The sequence below is a fragment of the Arachis hypogaea genome, chromosome 4, assembly GCF_003086295.3.
Source record: "Arachis hypogaea cultivar Tifrunner chromosome 4, arahy.Tifrunner.gnm2.J5K5, whole genome shotgun sequence".
NCBI lineage: Eukaryota > Viridiplantae > Streptophyta > Magnoliopsida > Fabales > Fabaceae > Arachis > Arachis hypogaea.
In genome coordinates, this window is record NC_092039.1 from 98665508 (window position 1) to 98686335 (window position 20828).

A 20828-nucleotide genomic window follows, 5' to 3' on the forward strand; every position below is an offset into this window, starting at 1 on the left:
AATCACAAATTACAGCTCACAGAACATCACAGGATCGAAAAATTATTCAATTATAGTTAAAAAAAATATCTAGAAGATAGAAGAAGCCTTCAACAGAGCACGCAAGAGGGAGACACCGAGACAAGGCGCACCTTCAAACGGGATAGTGGATGTGGTGGAACAGAGCTAGTGTCAGCAGCGGCATGGCTGCGCGACGGAGGCTTCCACGTTCACACGGTGGCTGCACGATGGAAGGGAAGGAAGGTTGCAATGGCTGCTGCACAATGGAGGAGAAGTGAGGGAGCAGTCGGTGGCTATTCGAAGTTCCGATGGCGGCAATAGCAGGCGATGGCTAGACGGATGACCAGGAGCTCGATGAGAGGAGCCCTGGACTGAGTGTGAGGGAGGCACTAAGGCAGAGGCGTGTTCTGGATCTGGATTCGATTCTGGTTAAGGCTAGTTAGTGTAATGAAACGACGACGTTTGGTTCCTTATCCAAAAAATTGGCTAGGTCATGGTTCGGTTCGACCGACTGATTCCTGGCCGATTCGATAGTTCAATTCCGATTTTTGAAATTGGCGGTTATAACATTTGTTTGATTCATTTTTTGTAGTGGTTCACAATTCAACCAATTCGACCGACCGATTCGAACTAATTTTCAGAACATTAGTAATTACTGCTAACATTCTCTATGATGCAACTTAATTAAGTAGGCTATTTGACAAATATACTTGTTAATTTGATCAACTATTACCAAAAGAAAACATTGATGATGTTACAACTTATAAGCAAAGACTAACTTCAAACATTAAAAATTAATTAAGAGTAAAGTATCATTTTTGTCTTTAATATTTGGAGTAAATCTTAAAATTGTCCCTAACATTTAAATCATCCTATTTAAGTCCTTACCATTTCAAAATCATCTCAATATTGTCCTGCTATTAGTGATCTGTTAACAAAATTAACAGTGGGCTAAAGTTGAGACAATTTTAAAACGTTAGGGACTTAAATAATTATGATGAAAAAGTTGGGGACAAAAATGATATATTACTCTAAGAAGAATTACCAAATCAAGTAAAATGATATTGAATTGCATTATGAATTCAAGATTTTTACTCATGTAGAATGACTAGTATATAAACTTTCGAAAAAGAAAAAAAAAAGAGCATGTACAAATATAACAAAGTATTATATCTTTTCGTTTCTAATATACCGAACTTCTTTAATGTTTAATTTTATTAAACTTTATTTTTATTTTTTAATCAAATTTAATTTTATCTTCAATAATTTTAATTTTTTATAATAGATAATTATTTAATTTATCTTTTAGTTTTGCTCTTAATCAAAAATAAATTTACTTAGAGTAAAAGTAATATAATTAAGAATAAAATAAAAAAACAAATTTATTTAGAATGAAAGTAAGGTCATTAAGAGTAATTTAATTAGATACAATTAAAAAATAATTAAATTATTATCTACCTAAAAATTTGATATTATTGAATGATAGAATTAAAATTTATTTTTAAAATAAATTTTATTAGATAATTCTTCTAAGAGTAATATATCATTTTTGTCCCCAATGTTTTCATCATATTTAATTCTTTAACGTTTTAAAATCATTTCAATTTTGTCCCGCCATCAATTCTATTAACAGATCCTTAACAGCATGATAATATTGAGACAATTTTAAATGTTAGAGACTTAAATAAAATGATTTAAATATTAGGGATAATTTTAAGACTTATTCTAAATATTAAGGACAAAAACAATACTTTAAAATTTAAATTACACTAACTTTAAACTTAGTGAAAATTACTTTAACAAAGAAGTCAATCAACGACTAAAAGTATATATGAGAGTAGATATATAAACTAAAAAGGAAAGCAAGACTAAAACAACAATGTGTTAGGAAATTATTTTAATTTTCTAATTTGTTTGTGGGCATATATATATATTAATCATAATCATAAATTATGTTATTTTAAATTAAGTGACTTATATAATGGTGATAGATTTCATTTATTGTTAGAAATACTAAATTGAATAAGTCATAATTACTTTTTATTTATAATTAAATGAGAATAAAACCAGATATTATCTTTTGTTCTTTAGATAATTATGTTTTGGATTTTAGATATATTATCTTTTGGACTTTAGATACTATTTTATTTGGGCTTTAGGGTTTAATGGGTGCCATGCTCAAATATAAATAGTGCCTTCAGGATTTCGGTCCCCAACATACCAAAGCCGTCTTTATCGCTCTTTTCCCATCAGAAGAGTCACAATTCAGCTCTATTAGGGATACAGAAGACTTTGGTTGAGGAAGATCGAAAGAACCACAAAATTGAGATAATCCTTTCATCAATTTCTGATCTCTCATTCCTTATTTCTATGAGTAAAGGTACGCGTCCGTATTATGATATTTTTGGTGATTTAATATGGATGATCCGGGTTAATAAAATAATTTATTTCAACAAGTGGTATCAGAGTCATCTATGATTAAATCATTAAGAAATTATAATTTTTTTATTTGAATTGAATCTTAATTTGAATTTGTGAAATTAGATTCAAATATGTGCTGCTTTTGGATTGTGTAGCACGTATTAATAAAACTGAAAGAGTACATAAAGAGTATATAAAGAATACACAAATAGTACATGAAGAACATACTTATTATAAAAATTTTTTGTATGCACCATGATTTAACCTGTGAATATGAATCTAGTTTTTTTTTTAAGAAAAAGAAGGTTTTCGTTTGTTTATCTTTTTTATACCATTTTATATAGATTCATTCTTCTGGCAAATTCGTTGTTTTTTTTTGTTTTACATGAATTGAATCATAATGATTGATTCTAATCTTAATGATTCAAAAAAATTTTTGCCATATGAATTGTTGAACAGTTATAATTATGTCTTTTTTTTAAGGTTTGAAAAGACACCATTAAAATTTAATTTCTTTTGTGATTTAAATATTTTTTTAATTGTTACATAAGGAAACTAGTAATAATTTGGATTATTATACCCACCTATTTTATAAAGATTTGGTTTTAGAATAAATTGATTGAACATTATGCTCCCAAAGTAGCCTCTTTTATGAAAATTGATTTATTTAAAACATTAGAAATATGGTGATATGTAATTCATGCGAATATTAGTCAGCCCAAAGGAAGGTGTATATTTGGCCAAATTACATACACATATTGATGATAAATACATGTTTGGGTAACTAATTAAGAATAAAGTAATGCTTATTATTTATGCAGACAATAATCGGCCCAAAGAAAATTTATTGTTTGGCCAAATAATAAATATTGCACACTTTTATTTATTTTCTATTAATTATAAAATCAATAATTGGCCCAAAAGAAGGTTATTGTTTAGCCAATTAATAGAAAATATATGCGGTAATAAATAGGTTGCGAAGTTTAAGTTTTCATGTGCGCATTCAGTCGGTCCAAAGAAAGGATTAATGTGTGACAGAAATTTTGACAATATTTTATTACTGCAATGAGAGTATTACTTATAGTTAATTTTCTATCCAAATATTGAAAATTAATGTTGTTCTAGATATCTCAATATGGATTTTTTTTCCTATTATTTAACTAATATTTACTGTATGTTCCTTTTTTGTTCTAATAAAGAAATTATGGCTTCAACTACCAATGTTTCTGCACCCAATTAGCAGTATTCTTATGTTGAATGGTTCAAATTTTAAAGTTTGGAAGGATACCATGGAGATTGTCCTCGGTTGTATAGATTTAGATATAGCTCTTCTAGAAGAGAAACTAACTTCCACTCCAAAAAATCTTAATGAGGTTAAAATAGAGAAGTGGAAGAGATCCAATCGAATGAGCATTATAATCATGAAACACTTAATTCCTGAGATGTTTCAGGGCTCAATTACTGAGGATAAATATGCCAAACAGTTTCTAAAAGATGTTGAAAAATTCTTTGTTAAGAATGAAAAGGTGGAGGCAAGTAGCCTTTTGAGCAAACTTGTCTCCATGAGGTATAAAGGTAAAAGGAACATAAGGGAGTACATTATGAAAATGTCTCATCTTACTTCAAAATTGAAAACACTAAAATTAGAGTTGTTTGAAGATTTACTCATGCAATTTATTTTGATCTCTCTTCCTGCACACTTTGGGCAATTCAAAGTGAGTTATAACACTCTGAAGGAAACTTGGTCTTTAAATGAGCTTATATCTCATTGTGTGCAAGAAGAAGAGAGGCTACAACAAGATAATACTGAAAGTGCTCACATGACTTCATCTTCTCAGTATAAAAAAAAGCGTGATACTACTACGGTTACGGGTGTGCCTTCTCAGCATAAAAGGTTAAGAAACAAGATCAAGTGTCAACTTGTTTCTTCTATAAGAAGGTGGGACACATAAAGAAGGATCGTACCAAATATGCCACTTGGCGTGTAAAGAAGGGTATAATTCTTACTTTCGTTTGTTCTGAGGCTAGTTTAAGTTATGCACCTGTTGATACTTGGTGGGTAGATTCTGCTACTACTACTCATGTAAGTGTTACTATGCAGGGATTGCGTGTGGAGCCGACCGCCAAGTGATGCTAAAAGATACATTTATGTGGCAGATGATAATATAGTTGCAGTCAAAGTTATAGGAACCTTTAGATTATGTTCCACGAGTGGATTTTACTTAGATTTATTAGAGACATTTTATGTACCATCATTTAGACAGAATTTAGTTTCTATTTTTTGTTTGGACAAATCAGGTTATTTTTGTTCGTTCGGAAACAATAAAGTCAATCTCTTTTATAAGTCAAATAATATTTGCTCTGGTCATTTGGTGGATAATCTATATAGGCTTGATTTGAATTCCTATAATAATAAAATACTGCAAACAAGTACAAAACAAAAACTAAATGAGAATTCGGCATCATTATGGCACAAACGTCTAGGTCACATCTTTAAACAGAGAATTCAAAGGCTCATGTCGGATGGAATTCTTGGACCCCTAAATTTGGCAGGCTTTGAAGTCTGCATTGAGTGCATAAAGGGAAAAAGGACAAACGAAAGAAAATTAAGTGCCAAGAGAGCTAAAGATGTCTTAGAATTGATACATACCGATATATGTGGCCCATTCCCTACTATCTCTTGGAATGGACAATGGTACTTTATTATGTTCATAGATGATTACTCTCGTTATAGGTATCTATATTTAATTCATGAAAAGTCCCAAGCCTTGGATGTTTTTAAATCTTTCAAAAATGAAGTTAAACTTCAACTTGGAAAGAAAATTAAAGCTGTCAAATCTGATCGTGGTGGTGAATACTACGGAAGATATGACGGTTCAGGTGAGCAACGTCCTAGACCTTTTGCTCTTTTCCTAGAGAAGTGTGGTATTGTTCCGCAATACACCATGCTAGGCAAACCTAGTATGAATGGTGTTGCAGAGCGAAGGAACCAAACTCTTAAGGACATGGTGAGAAGTATGATTAGTCATTTTTCCTTATCTGAATTACTCTGGGGATAAGTCTTAAGGACCGCAGTGTACATCCTTAATAGGGTGCCAAGCAAAGCAGTTAACAAAATCCCTTATGAAATTTGGACTGGGAAAAAACCCAGTATAAAGTATTTGCACATTTGGGGATGTCCAACTGAGACACAACCATATAGGCCGCATGAAAGAAAATTGGACTCAAGAACCATTAGTTGCTACTTTGTTGGTTATGCTGAGGGTTTATGGGGGTACAAGTTTTACAATCCTGCATCAAGGTCTATTTTTGAAACAAAAAATGTGAGATTTCTTGAGGATGTTGAGTTTAGAGGGGAAGAAAATATTAGGAATGTTGTTTTTTATAAGGATTCTGTAACTGATAATGATATGGTCTTTGTACCTATTATTGTTCAAGATACAGTTATAGTACAAGAGCACAATAAGAATCCTATTATAGATTCAGTTACAGTACAAGAGAACAATGAGAATATCATTGTTGCTCAAGATATTGCTACAGTACAAGAAAATAATGAGAATCCTCCTCAATCTCAATCCATACAACAAGCTCAACAACCCCATGAAGTGTCATTAAAGAGATCCAACAGAGAAAGAAAAAAATCTATCTATGGTTTCAAACAAGTTTCCTATCAATGGTATCACAAGTTTCATCAAGTCATTACCTCATATAGTTTTGAGGTAAATATCATAGATGAGTGTGTATACTGCAAGTTTAGTGGGAGTAAATACATCTTTTTGGTCTTATATGTTGATGACATTCTACTTGTTAGTATCGATATAGGCTTGTTGCATGAAACTAAGAAATTTCTATCAAACAAATTTGAAATAAAAGATCTTAGTAATGCCTCTTTTGTATTAGGAATCGAGATACTAAGAGATCGCTCTCAAGGTATTCTTGGATTATCACAAAAGAACTATATCGAAAAGATTTTAAGTAGATATACCATGAAAAGTTGTAGACTAATGGACACACCCATAGCTAAAGAAAACAAGTTTAGACTCAAGCAATGCCCAAAAAAATGATCTTGAGAAGACAGCAATGCATGATAAACCTTATGCATAAGGATTAGGGAGCCTAATGTATGCTCAAGTCTGCGCACATCCCGATATATCATTTATAGTGGGAGTGTTGGGTAGATACTTGAGCAATCCGGACATGGATCATTGGATAGCTGTTAAAACGCATAATGCATTATCTGAAGAAAACAAATGATTAGATGCTTATTTATCGGAGATAAAAAAAATTTGGAGATTATTGGGTACTCTGATTCCGATTTCACGGCATATGGTTGCAAAACTTTGTCACTGAGTTTCATATAGTAGATGATATTGAAAGGCCAATAAAGATATTTTGTGACAATAAGTCAACATTACTATACTCTAACAATAATAAGGTAGCATTTGTTTTCGGAGGCAGGACACAGAGACATGGACAACACATGTTTAAAAAGTGTTTGGTAGCAAAGACATGGACACTGAACATATTATCTCTGAGATAGTTTTTTATACTTTTGTGTCCACTCTTTTACGAAGGACAATGATGGACACAGGATTTGGAAGGGTGGACATGGACCTTTTTTATAAATTTTGTTTTCTTTTTTATCCATAGATATTTTTTATTATTCCACTATTACCCCCTTTTTATTTTTCCTATTGCATTGTTCTCAGAGAGGTACTTTCTTCTTTCTTCTCTTTCTCTATCTCTTTCTTTTTCAGGTACTTTCTCTTTTTTTGTAGAATTTTGTATTGGAGTGGATAATTCTATCCTTCTTATTGTTTTTACTTCAATACAATTTTAACCTTGTATTATATTATTTGATTTGTAATAAAATAATTAATCTTAAAACTTTTAAAAAATAAATATTATCAAAAGTAAAATTGATCTTTTAAAATACTAAAAAAAAATTATAAGTTGTAATTGATTTTATATAATTTACAAAAAAATATTTTTTAAATAACAAAATTAGTTTTCTAAATAAGAGTATATTTTTATGTGCAAAAACTAATTTTTTTCATGTAAAAACGGATTCTTTTTTAAATTAGCTTATTAACCTAAACAAAATTTTTTATTAATCAAACTCATTTATTTTTTTGTTAATCTTAACTATATGTATTCCTAGATATTAATAATAAATTTAAAAATAAAATAATTATATTTATAAATTTTATTTTAATATAAATACTATTATATATATATTTTTTTTATTAAAATTTTTGGCATCTTCAAACATTTTTTTCAAGTTTTGTCTGTATTCATACGTACTCTCATTCTTTATTAAATTAGTTTGTACTTGATGTAGAAAATTTGGAATCACATGGCTATTTTAGTCATTTTATATAATATTTTAGTCTTGTCCATGTGTATCCAAACATAATACTAGATATTACATTAGTGTCTTGTATATCATATCCAAACACAATGCATAAAGAATAATTTTTAGTGTCTCCATCATATTGTCTCTGTCTCAGTGTCATGTTCTGTCCTGTCTCCAAAAACAAACGCAGCCTAAGAGCTTGACAAAATTGAAGATATAGACATCAAGTTCTTAGTTGTCAAGGAAAAAGGTTAAGAAAAACAGATTTTCATAGAACATATAGGAACAGAGTATATGTTAGCAAACACATTAACCAAGAGATTGATCCCTAAAGTCTTTTATGAGCACACTACTCGGATGGGTGTCAATATTTGTGATGCCTTGATTTAATGGGAGTTTATTTTATGGTATATCTCCTATGATAGATATTGAATTATTTTCTGCAAAATTAAGTTAATGGTTTATTTCATGTTATGTGAAATATTCATTTTATAATATTTGTTTTGTGTTTGATCTCAAAAAAGTTTTAAAGTTGGACTAGTTAGAAATAGACATACATGAGATCACTTGGCATGTAATTTTATTACTCATCCAAATTTGATCTATGTTGTTAAATACATTATTATGGTGATCATCGTGGTTTAGTCGTGACATTAATGTGATAAAAGCTGCGATAATTTCATATCTAATGTATGAGACAGACCAGATTATTAAAGTAATAAGAGAAATAGCATTCAGATGCGCGCATAAAGTTTATAAGATGCGATTATGTCAAGAAAGAATATATGTATAGCCCAAGTGGGAGATTGTTAGGAAATTATTTTAATTTTCTAATTTGTTTGTGGGCAATATATATATATATATATATATATATATATATATATATATATATATATATATATATTAATCATAATCACAAATTATGCTATTTCAAATTAAATGACTTATATAATGATGATTTTATTTATTGTTATAAATGCTAAATTGAATAAATCATAATTACTTTTGATTTGGAATTAAATGAGAATAAAACCAGATATTATCTTTTGGATTTTAGATATATTATCTTTTAGACTTTAGATACTATTTTATTTGGGTTTTAGGGTTTAATGGATGCCATGCTCAAATATAAATAGTGACTTTAGTGTTTCGCTCCCCAACATACAAAAGTCGTCTTTGTTGCTCTTTTTCCATCAGAAGAGTCACAATTCAGCCATATTAGGGATACAGAAGACTTTGGTTGAGAAAGATCGACAGAACCACAAGATTGAGACAATCATTCCATCGATCTCTAATTCCTGATTTCTATGAGTAAAGGTACGCTTTCGCATTATAATATTTTTGGTGATTCAATAATATGGATGATCTAAATTAATAAAATAATTTATTCCAACACAATGGCCATAAAACTTGCTGCCACAAGAAATCGTTCCAATGCAACACGTATTTCGATGATGCCGACAATTAAAAAAATGAAAAAGAGGCAGTCCAAAATGGTGGTGATGGCAGAAAGGAGCATAACTATGTAAAGCACCTTGAGGTTAATGAACGCATGACAAGCATAACTGATGACCTCTCCATTTTTATAAGCCTGAGGGCAAGTTTGAGACCTGTGTTAGCAGCAACAAAAACAAAAGGAAACCGAAGGAGACCACCTCAAAGAAAAGAATCACTTTGACTATGCCAACCTCCATCTCACACGCAAAGCAGGGCTCCAAGTTGTGCTACCGTAGTGTGGTAAAGTCGAGGTCAATAAGCCTACCACAGTCAAGAATGAGTTAACGTCAATAAAATTGTCCATTGTCATCTCGTGCATTCTCTTCATTTGTGGTTTGTATGTAGGGATGACAATTCGGACTGACCTGTGTCAACCTGTCTTACCCTAACTGAATAGCACGAGTTTTTCAATGCTTGATTGGGTATGTGGGATAAATTTGGGTAAGACTAGCTTATTCCTGTTTGGGTATAAGGTGAATATGAGTAATAATCATTTTAGTATGAGAGTAAATATAGGGAGTCACTTAGATAAAGATGTTAAAAATATTTTTTTAAAGATGTTTTTTTTAATTAGACACTGGATAAATCAGTTTAGCTAAAAAATTAATAAATTTAATTTTGAACCGGTATAAATTAATATTTTTTATAAAAAATGATTATAATATTCTTATAATAAAAAATAACTAAAATATTCATATTTTAAATATATATTAATTTTAAAAATTCTAAATCTTAATCGTATGACGACAGAGAATAAAAATGCTAAAATTTAGGATTCTCAAAATTAATAATATAATAAGAGTATTTTAGTCATTTTCTATAACAAGAGTATTGTAGTCATTTTTTATAAAAAATAATATTAATTTAGATCGATTCAAAATTTGATTTACCAGTTTTTAGTTAAATTAATTTGTCTGACTTAATTTTGACAAAAATAATACAATTTAATCGATTTTATGTGTTAAATTTTAATTATTAAAAGATATCTTAAAAAAAAATTTTTAAACGTTTTTATTGGAGTGACTCACTCAATAGATAATAGAACCGAGAATAAGACAATGCGTGGATATTTAGAACGGAATTTGTGTATTTAATTACCCCTCCTGCCTTGCCTCATCATTATCATCTCTATGACTCTATCCAACTCTAAAGAGGAATAACTTATAGCAAACTGATTTTCTTATTCCGAAAAAATATAAATATAAGTGATTAACCCTTTTATATATTTATTTTACATTTAAATCGGTATTAATTAATTTTCTATATTTTTATTAAAATTGTTGGCTTCTAGCTAGTATTTTTGTTTAAAAGGTGTTCCTGTATGAAAATCGACTCCGAAGTATAGCACGTTCTGGTAATGCACATACTGGCTTCCTTTGGAGTGATGGATGTGGAACGTCATCTTCTTCCTGAGGGGCGGCGTTGGGTACCTAAAAAGGGACTCCAACGCTCAAGTCAGTGTAAGTATGAGAGAGTTCAGGGGGAAAAACTAGAGTGAATAGCGTACCTACAACTTGAGTGTGTAATTTGTATATATTGGGGTTTGTTGAGGGTGGTTACGCGGATTTGTTGGACTGGGTGGAGTCTCTATCTGTTGCATGCTTTATTTGTTGGACTTGAGTTAAGGAGAGATTTGGGGAGGGTTTATGCGTTAGTTCAGTTCCGAGTTTGTTGTTGTTTGTTTTGCTTTATTCTAACGGATCATAGCCCCCAAGGTTGACCTGTTTCTTGATCTTATGAACTGGTTAAGCTTATACTTGTGGGTTATAACTCAGAACTGAATTTCGCGGGAATTTTGGTTTTTGTGACGAGCTATAACTCGGAGCCCCAAGCTTAACTTGTTCACTGCCTCTGTTTGAAGTTGTTTTGATTTGAATTTTCGCGCGGAGTGCGTTGTAGGAGAGAGAGTGATATTTTGGAAAGGAAAACTGTATTTAATGCACTTTGGGTTTTGGAAAGGGTGTTAAGATCAGGCCGTTGATTGAATTTGATACTCTGCACGTTGGACGGCTAGGGTTTGTCCTGGGAGGTTAACACTTGTGGTAGGGATAGTGGGTTAACTGTTTGGTTTTTTATCCATTTGCATGAGGTTTTTCGCTTTTTCTTCTCTCTTATTCGCGGAAGATGAGCAAAGGTTAGTTGTGCTTTTCCCTTATTTGTTTTGTCTTGTCGCTTTGCTTTGTCTTCTCTTCTATATTGTTGTTCGAAAATGGAAAAAAGGGAAGAAGGTAGAGATAGGGTCAGTGGTGAAGGCAGAGGTGAAACTTGTTGAAGACGTGTGGGTTTGGGATCCAGTTAATCCTTTTTCATGGGTTGCTGAATCGGTGAAGGGTTACGCTTCTGTATTTGATGATGAACTTAGTGTTGCTCAATTAGGTTCCGTTTCTTCATGGGTTAGAGAGGGTAGTGGTGTGAAGCTTAGGTTTCTTCCGTGTACTGCTGGTGATCGTGTTTTCCATTGTGGAGAGGGATTTGAGTTCTTTTTCATTTATAGTTGTATTTTTGTTGACTTGGGTGTTAAATTTCTTTTTTCCGAGTTTGAGTGTGGTGTGTTGATGCAATTGAAATGTGCCCCGTCACAGTTACATCCTAATTCTTGGGCGTTCGTTAGGGCTTTCCAGATTTTGATGAGTTGTTTGGAGGTTGAACCGTCGTTGGAGGTTTTCTTTGCTTTGTTTCAGTGTAAGGGGGTTAGACGGGGGTGTTTGTTGAATTTAGCTAGTGCTCCTGGTCGCGCTATCTTTAGTTTGTATAGGTCCTCATATAAGGGTTTCAAGTCAATATTTTTGAAGGTAGGTGTTGTAGAAAGTGAGTATCCGTGGTTTGTTGACGAGTGTCTTTTGGATAGGTTTCCTCTGTTCTGGGTTCCGAGGCCCAGGCAAATACTTGGTATGGACAATATGGAGTATAGGAATGAAATGCTGGTGGAGTTTCTGGTGAATCATATCTCATCATCCAGCTTGCTGTCTGTTGTTGAGCTTCTTGACTTAGAGGGTGATAACGATGCCCTTGTTGGATATATAGGTAACTGCTTTTGATCGTTTTGTGTGTTGTTTATTGGTTTTGGATAATGACGTATTCTCCTTGTGTTTTTGTAGTTGAGAAAGCTCCAAAGGTGACCTCGTCCAGTTTGCGAGCATTCTTCCGAACGAAGAATGTTGAAAAGCAAGGCTCGACTAGTCAAGCTATGGCTAAGAAAGGTGCTGAGGTCGATCAACCTTCCCCCAAGAAGGTTAACTTTAAAAGGAAAAGAGGGGAGGTAAAGAAAAGTAAGAATGCGGCCGAGAAGGGATTAGAGTGCGAGGTTAACCTGGACCAGGTGAAGAAATTCACAGAGAACCAGAAAGTGTTGCATAGCTATAGGGGTGATGATGATTTGACATCCCTATGGAGCGAGCATTTTCCTTTCACCGTGATGGCGGACGAGTATGTACAGAATCCTTCCGATGTTAAGCTTATTCACGAAGTGGGTGAAGTTGGGATTGCCTAGTATTTGCAGGTATAATTGATAGTCTTTCTTTGTGTGTTATATTTGTTTTGCTGGTATTTATTTTTCTGTTTTTCTTTAGGTTATTGGGGCACGCTTGATGTGTGTTGGTCGGACTGAGGAGTTGAAGTGCTCCAGGGCTGTCTTTGATAAAGCGGCGATGGATCAACTTATGCGCGAGAATGTGGAGAAGAGTGGTAAGCTCCGAGATGCATTAGATTTGGTGGACCAGTTAGGAGAAAAACTTAAAGAGGCTGAGACGTCATTGAAGAAGTCTGGTGAGGAAAAGGCTGTTCTTGAAGCTAGGATCATTGAGCTTGGGATTGAAAAGAAGCAGGCTGAGGATGATAAGGAAAATCATGGTCTAGAAATGTTTGCAGCTGGGTTTGATAGGGCTGTTGAGCAGGCGAAGTTCTTGTTGCCCGATGGTGATCTGTCGAAAATGGACCCCTGTAAGATCATTGTTGGAGGTGAATTGGTTGAGGATGGTGACGAGGTCGAGGGTCAAGGGGAGAATCCTGCTTCATAGAAAAAAGTTTGACTTGTATATGTTTAGCTTTTGTATCAGGTCAGTGTTGCCTTTTTGAAGGCCGACTTTTTTTTTTTTTTGAATGTGTTGATTGAAAATTGTTTCCTCAAGTAGAGGTTTGGATATTGTTCTTTTTGTATGTCTTGAGTAAGTATTTTGCTTATTATTTGCGAAGTTGTGTAGAGTTTAAGATACACCGTGTTTATTGTTTTTATGAATCGAATTGTAGGGTTGTTGAACGACGACACTTCGTATTTATTTCTGATAAGGTTTGCCTGGATACTGAAAAGGGTGATGTTTGTCTTGTTAGGTTTTGGATGAAGTAGTGTAAATAGAGATAGATCCATAGTATTAGTTTGTTTGGAAAATGCGGGGTGGTGTGCCTCATTAAAACCTCTCCAGCAAAACCCTCCTTAGGGAAAAAACTGGTAGTAAGAAAAAGAGTGCATCACCGTGTCCGACTTATACATTAGCTGAAGTATAACTTCAGGGATGAGATGTTCCATGTATTTGGTAGGATGGTTCCGTCGAGTTTTTGTATCTTGTAAGCCCCCTTGCCGACGACTTTCTATACTTTGAATGGTCCTTCCCAATTGGCACTTAATTTGCCATGTCCGTGCGACTTTCGTATGTCTTCGACCTTTCTGAGTATGAGGTCGCCTTCTGAAAATGTCCTTGGTTTGATTTTCTTGTTGTATTTCCGAGCTATAGCCCATTTTGTTGCTAGCTGTTGTAGTGTGGATTTGTTATGGTCTTCCTGCATTAGGTCAAGCTCGGTTTTCCTTCTTTCTATGTTGTCAGCTTCGTTTGTGTTTGCGGTTCTGTTACTTTGTAGGGATACTTCGATTGGTATCATGGCGTCGCTCCCGTACACTAATATGAACGGGGTTTCTTTTGTTGAAGACTGTTCTGTGGTGTTGTAGCTCCAAATCACTTCCGGGATGAGCTCGGCCCATTCGCCTTTTGAGTCTTCCAGTTTTTTTGTAAGGCCCTGCAAAATTATCTTATTGGCGGCCTCTGCCAGACTGTTAGTTTGTGGATGTTCAACTGAGGTAAATTGTTGGTTTATTTTGAAATTTTGTAAAAAGTTTGTGAATCGTTGATCTATAAATTATCTTCCATTATCAGTGATGATGGATTGAGGTATACCAAAACGACACAGTATGTTTTTCCGTACGAAAGAAATCATTTTTTCAGAAGTGATTTTTGCTAATGGTATAGCCTCTATCCATTTGGTAAAGTAATCTATAGCAACGATTAAAAATTTGACCTGGCCTGGAGCTGGAGGGAATGGTCCGAGGATGTCCAGCCCCCCTTGTTGAACAGCCAGCATACCTCAGAAGTGTGTAACTGCTCGGCTGGGTTGTGAATGACTGGCGCATGGCGTTGGCATTGATCACAGTGGGTCACTTTGCGCATGCAATCTTGCTTTAACATCGGCCAATAATAACCGGCTCGGAGAATCTTGGCGGCTATGCTTCGGCCGCCAATGTGGGTGCCACAGACTCCTTCGTGGACCTCGTCCATGGCCAAGTTTGCTTCGACTGTACTTAAGCATCATAGGAGGGGTCTCATGAACCCTCTCTTGTATAGCTCGGTCCCTGCTATGGTGTAAAAGCTCGTCTGTCTTTTGAATTTCTTTGCGTCTTGAATGTTGTCGGGCACTGTTTCTGTTTTCAGGTAATTTATTATTGGTGATCTCCAGTCGTCTTCCTGTGAAACACTTGCAATTGTTAGGGTGACGCTGGGTTCATCCAGGGTTAGTTGTGACAACATGGGGCTGTTGTATTGCCTTCTTGTTGTTGCCAATTTGGAGAGGAGATCTGCTCTGTCGTTTTGTTCCCTTGGTATATGAAGAATATTGAATTTTTCGAAGTTTCTGATAAGGTTGTTAACCATTGCATTGTATTTTTCAAGGAGGGGATCTCTTACCTGAAACTTACCTATTACTTGTTGCACCACCAAGAGTCAGTCGCATTTGATGTTTATTTGTGTTATTCTCATGGTTTGTGCGAGGCGTAGTCCTGCTATTAAAGCTTCATATTTTGCCTGGTTGTTACTTGCGTGGAAAGTAAAATGTAGTGATTGTTCGAGTTGTATTCCTTGGCCGCTTTCTAGGAGTATTCCTGCGCCGGAGCCTTTGCTGTTTGAGGCTCCGTCAACGTATAGCGTCCATGGGTCTTCTTTAGGAGCTCGGTCTTCTTGTGTCAGTTTGGCGACGAAGTCGGCTAACATTTGTGATTTGATGGCGCCTCTGGATTGGTATTGGATGTCGTATTCTAATAGTTCAATGGACCACTTGATTAATCGACCTGCCAGCTTGGGCTTCGTCAGTACCTGCCTTAAGGGTTGTTCTGTCCTAATTATAATGGTGTGGCTTTGAAAGTAGTGCCGTAGCCGTCTGGCTGTCACGACGGGAGCGAAGGCTAATTTCTCCAGCTTTGGGTAGCGGGCCTCGGCACCTTGAAGTGTTTTGCTGACGAAGTATACCGGGTGTTGTTGTTTGTCTGTTTCTGTCACTAGTACTGAACTGATAGCATGTTTAGTGATTGATAAATACAAATATAACGGTTTACCTGTTTCTGGTGTTCGGAGGATCGGAGGAGTTGTGAGTAGGGTTTTGAGCTCTGTGAATGCTGTTTCACATTCTTCGGACCAGTGAAATTGTTCCTGTTTTCTCAGTTTTTTGAAGAAGTGATGCGATCGTTGCGCTATACAGGGTAGGAACCTTGCTAGTGCCGCAAGTCGGCCGGTTAGCTATTGTACTTCCTTGATTGTCCTCGGACTTCGCATGTTGAGGATGGCTTGACATTTTTCTGGGTTCGCCTCAATACCTCGGTGTGTGAGCATAAAGCCGAGGAATTTCCCGCTTTGTACTCCGAAAGCGCATTTTTCCGGGTTGAGCTTCATATTGTACTTTCGGAGTTGCTGGAAAATCTCTGTTAAGTCTTCGACATGGTTTGATGTTCGTGTTGACTTTGCTACCATATCGTCGACATAAACCTCTATGTTGCGCCCGATTTGTTTTGAGAAGATATTGTCCATGAGGCGTTGGTAAGTGGCGCCTGCATTTTTGAGTCCGAATGGCATGACTTTGTAACAAAAGTTACCATTATCGGTGATAAAGGCAGTCTTATCTTGGTCTCCCTCATGCATTAGGATTTGGTTGTAACTCGAGTAGGCGTCCATGAAGCTTAAGCATTGGAAACCAGAGGAGTTGTCAACGAGTTTGTCGATGCACGGGAGGGGGTATGCATCCTTTGGGCAAGCTTTGTTGAGGTCTGTGTATTCGACATACATCCTCCATTTGCCATTATTCTTTTTAACCATCACGACATTGGCCAACCATGTTGAGTACCTGAGTTCCTTGATGAACCCGGCGGATAGTAACTTCTGGGTCTCTTCCAAGGAGGCTGTCTTTTTGTCGGTTCCTAAGTGTCTCTTCTTCTGGGCTATAGGCCGGATTGACGGGTCGATCGCCAGTTTGTGGCAGATAACATTTGGGTCTATCCCAGGCATATCTGCTAGAGTCCAGGCGAATAGATCGACGTTTTGTTTTAATAGCTCCACCAGTTGAGTTCGTTCCGCTTCTTTTAGTGCGTTTCCGAGGTATGTATATCTACCTTTGTTGTTTAACAACTGCACCTTGGTGAGGTCGTCAAGGGGCATAGGCTGTTCCTGGTTATTTGTTCTTGGGTCTAAGACTGCCAGAGGAGGTAACTGATCCGAGTTATACACTGCTTGGACGTATTGCTGGTCGAGGTGTTTTGGTTGTTCGTTTTTTAAACTGGCGTTATAGCATTGGCTGGCCTCCTTCTGGTCTCTATGGATTGTCACTACTTTGTTGTCCTGTGAAATAAACTTGACACACAAATATACAGTGGAAACAACAGCGTTGAATGCGTTCAACGATGGTCTGCCTAAAATAATGTTATAGGAACTTTTGCAATCCACTACCAAGTATTGTATTTCTAAAGTTTTGCTGTTGGGATAATCCCCAAAAGTAGTTTTTAACCAAATGTAACCTCGGATAGAGACCCGCTCACCTGAGAAACCTACCAATTCTCCGGATGACGGTTGCAGGAGTTTGTCACTGAGGTTCATCTTTTGGAACGTTGAGTAGAACAATACGTCGGCGCTGCTCCCCGGATCCATGAGGATCTTTTTTACCAGGGGCTCTCCGACTTGTGCGGTGATGACTACGGGGTCGTCTAGGTTTCGGTCAGCAGCCTTGTAATCCTCGGGGTTGAATGATATTCCAGGCTTGTCCGAGTTAGTTGGCCGAGGTATTGTTGATTCTGTCATGGTCATCATGGCTCGGTATGACCTTTTTCGTGCCGAGTTCGTGCATCCTCCACCTGCAAAACCACCAGAAATACAATTTATTATTCGGTGGGGTAGATTGTTGTCATTGTCTACCTTTCGCCCCTTGTCTCGGGGGTCGTCGATCGTTTTTTGTTGGTGGTTGAGGTCTTCAGTGTTTTTCCTTCGACTTCGTGTGTCGATGTATTTGTCTAGCAATCCTTGGCGTGCTAATTTTTTGAGTACGTCTTTTGCTATCACGCAATCGTCTGTTGTATGGCCGTACTTTTGATGGAAAGCACAGTATTTGGATTTGTCCACGTGCCTCTGGTCCTGGTAGGTACCGGCTCTGCTTGGGGGTTTGATGAGTTTAGAGTGTAGTATATCTTTTACTATGTTTTCTCTTTTTGTGTTAAAAGGAGTGTATGTGTCAAACTTAGGTGTTAGTCTGAACGGCCTTTGGTCTGTCCTGCTGATTGGATGCCTGCTTCGTCTGTCTTCTTCTCTGTTTGGGGTGGGTTTTTCCGCCCTCCTGAGTGCTCGGAATTTTTCCACCTCGATTTGGGTTGTTGCCTTTTCTCGGAACTCGGCCAGGGTTTTGGGCATTGCTATGACGATGGACTCTTGGAATTTCCCAGGACGGAGGCCACTCTTGAGAGCGTGGAGATGGACTTCGGGATTCACGTTGGGTATCTCATTAGTTGCTTCCGCGAATCTGGTCATGTAGTCCTTCAGGCTTTCATTTGGTCCCTGTTTGATTGTGCTCAGGTAGTCTGAGTTGTGGACATAGATTTTTGAGGCAGCGAAGTGGTTGATGAACTGGTCGGCTAACTCGTCAAAACTTGAAATGGAGCTTTCAGGTAAGTTGGAAAACCAGATGAGTGCGGCTCCGTCTAAGAAGGTTGGAAAGGTTCGGCATAGGATGGGGTCGGATTCTTTATTCATGAACATCATGGTATAAAATTTGGTTACATGGACATTTGGGTCTCCTATTCCCTGGTAAGGTTTTAGGGTTGATGGTAGGGTGAGGTTCTCGGGCATTTTGAAATTCATAACTGATTTTGTGAAGGGGTTGGTTCTTTTGACTATGGTCATTGTTGTTTTGGGAGTGGTTTGCTTGGTTTCGGAGGAGTGCTCGTCATTGTCCTCCTTCTGTTCAGCATTTTTGTGTTTGCCCTTTGCACGATCGTGCTCCATCTACCGCAGGAGCTCGGTCATTCTTTGATTCTCGGCCATGAGGGCCTCATTGATTGCTAACATCTCCTGCGGGTTGGTGTCGGAGGGAGCGTGGCTTTGTTCGTCTGCCATCGTTTGTGTCCTGCAAGACAGAGGAGATAAAAGATACACAGAGCAAAGAGAAAATGGGGTTAAGTAAAGCGGGCCCCACGGTGGGCGCCAAATGCTCCTGTATGAAAATCGACTCCGAAGTATAGCACGTTCTGGTAATGCTCAAACTGGCTTCCTTTGGAGTGATGGATGTGGAACGTCGTCTTCTTCCTGAGGGGCGGCGTTGGGTACTTGAAAAGGGATTCCAACGCTCAAGTCAGTGTAAGTATGAGAGAGTTCAGGGGGAAAAACTAGAGTGAATAGCGTACCTATAACTTGAGTGTGTAATTTGTATATATTGGGGTTTGTTGAGGGTGGTTACGCGGATTTGTTGGACTGGGTGGAGTCTCTATCTGTTGCATGCTTTATTTGTTGGACTTGAGTTAAGAAGAGATTTGGGGAGGGTTTATGCGTTAGTTCAGTTCCAAGTTTGTTGTTGTTTGTTTTGCTTTATTCTAACGGATCAGAAGGTATTGTTAATCAAATAGGGATACCTTCATAAATTTCAAATTAGAGTTAAGTATAATAAAAAGAAAAGATGACAAGGGAAAGAAGTTCTTATTATTCGCTGAACCCATGCTTTAACCTCAAAATCATTTTTTCCATATCTGTCCACTTATATGTCTGTCACAGCATTTTATCTTCTCTCTCAATATATTAAATGTAAAAACGAAGCAGACTAATTTTAATTTTAACAATATGTAAAAGAAACAGAGCGATGATCGACGAATAATAAAATTAAAGAGACAAGCTCAAGAAAAATTAACTCTTGAAAATGTACAATTCGTACATAAACTTTACGCATTATTCTCATCTGTTTTCGTTACATTAGTGAACAGAAAAATGGACATTAACCTAAACACTGTATATGTTTATACCCTTCAACGCAAAGAATTCTATTAAACATATAAACATTTCTAATTTGGAACTAATTAAAGGGGGAGTTTCATTCGAATTTCATACCACCCTCTCTTGCACAAACCAATGAACTTCCATCCAGCCTTAGCAAAATTAAATCCAGCTTGATGAACTTGCTTTAAATCTCCTAGAAGAGATTGTTTTGATGACTCTTTATCCATATCCAACAAAGTAAAGGTGTTACACTAGCAATTGAAGAGAGAATGTTAGCTTCTAATTAATTAATTACATTCACATTGTTTGTTGCTTTAATTTGATTTAGGATCACTTTTATATTGCAAGCTGAGGTTGTTGTTGTGAACTGGCTAATGGTAATACTAAAATTAAAGTAGCATACTTTTTGTACTGTCTTTCTCCATTGTTATTCACTAGTTTCACAATCGTTTTAACCGTGGTAACTGTGTAAAGTTAATTATGGAAATCTTTTTCGGCCGCGTTATAGTAATTATATACTTTATAGTAGTGTGTTATAGTTTTGCCTTTTTGGTTTGATGTAGTGTATTAACAAATTCTTCTATTTTTAGCTAGAATGAGAAAAAAAAATCGGTTATAGTATTCTAGAGTGTTGGTAAGATATACTTGGAGCTTCATTACCCAATAATAACAATAACAATATTTAAATGAAATATATATCTATTTTGTCTTTTATATTTTTTTCGCAATCTATATAATTTTATTCAGTTTGTTTTTAGTCCTAATTCATCATCTTAATTATTATTTTAATATATAAAAAATAAAAAGTTTCAAATATATGTTATTTATTTGAAAACATTAAAATTTTAAAATTCAAAATTTTTTATTTAAAAATTAAAAAATAATTAGAAGGATAAATTTAAACTTTTAATCATTTTCAAATTTTTTTTAATACAGTTTTTGTTAAGTATAAGAGAAGCAAGCATGGATGCCTTGTTTGAGCCATTTATCCCAATTGATATCAATGCTTCTTGTCTGTATGCAGTAATTTATTGGCCAATAATAAACCTTTAAATAAA

At 35.6% G+C, this 20828-nt stretch overlaps 1 protein-coding gene across 1 annotated transcript; it reads right to left on the reverse strand.

Moving 5' to 3' along the window:
- Positions 1–15258: 15258 nt before the first annotated feature.
- LOC140184184 (uncharacterized) lies at positions 15259–18789 on the reverse strand. The gene is made up of 2 exons (XM_072234485.1): positions 16125–18789; positions 15259–15815 (listed from the first exon to the last, which is right to left on the reverse strand). Exons 1-2 carry the CDS (start codon positions 18787–18789, stop codon positions 15259–15261), a joined length of 3222 nt encoding a protein of 1073 aa, XP_072090586.1.
- Between the last annotated feature and the right edge of the window lie 2039 nt (positions 18790–20828).

Excerpts from the sequence above, each read along its gene's own strand:
- LOC140184184 (XM_072234485.1), bottom strand. The coding sequence starts at position 18,789 with ATGGAGCACGATCGTGCAAAGGGCAAACACAAAAATGCTGAACAGAAG. Across the intron at positions 15,816-16,124 it reads CTTTATGCTCACACACCGAG|TACTAGTGACAGAAACAGAC; the intron begins GTATTGAGGCGA and ends CTATCAGTTCAG.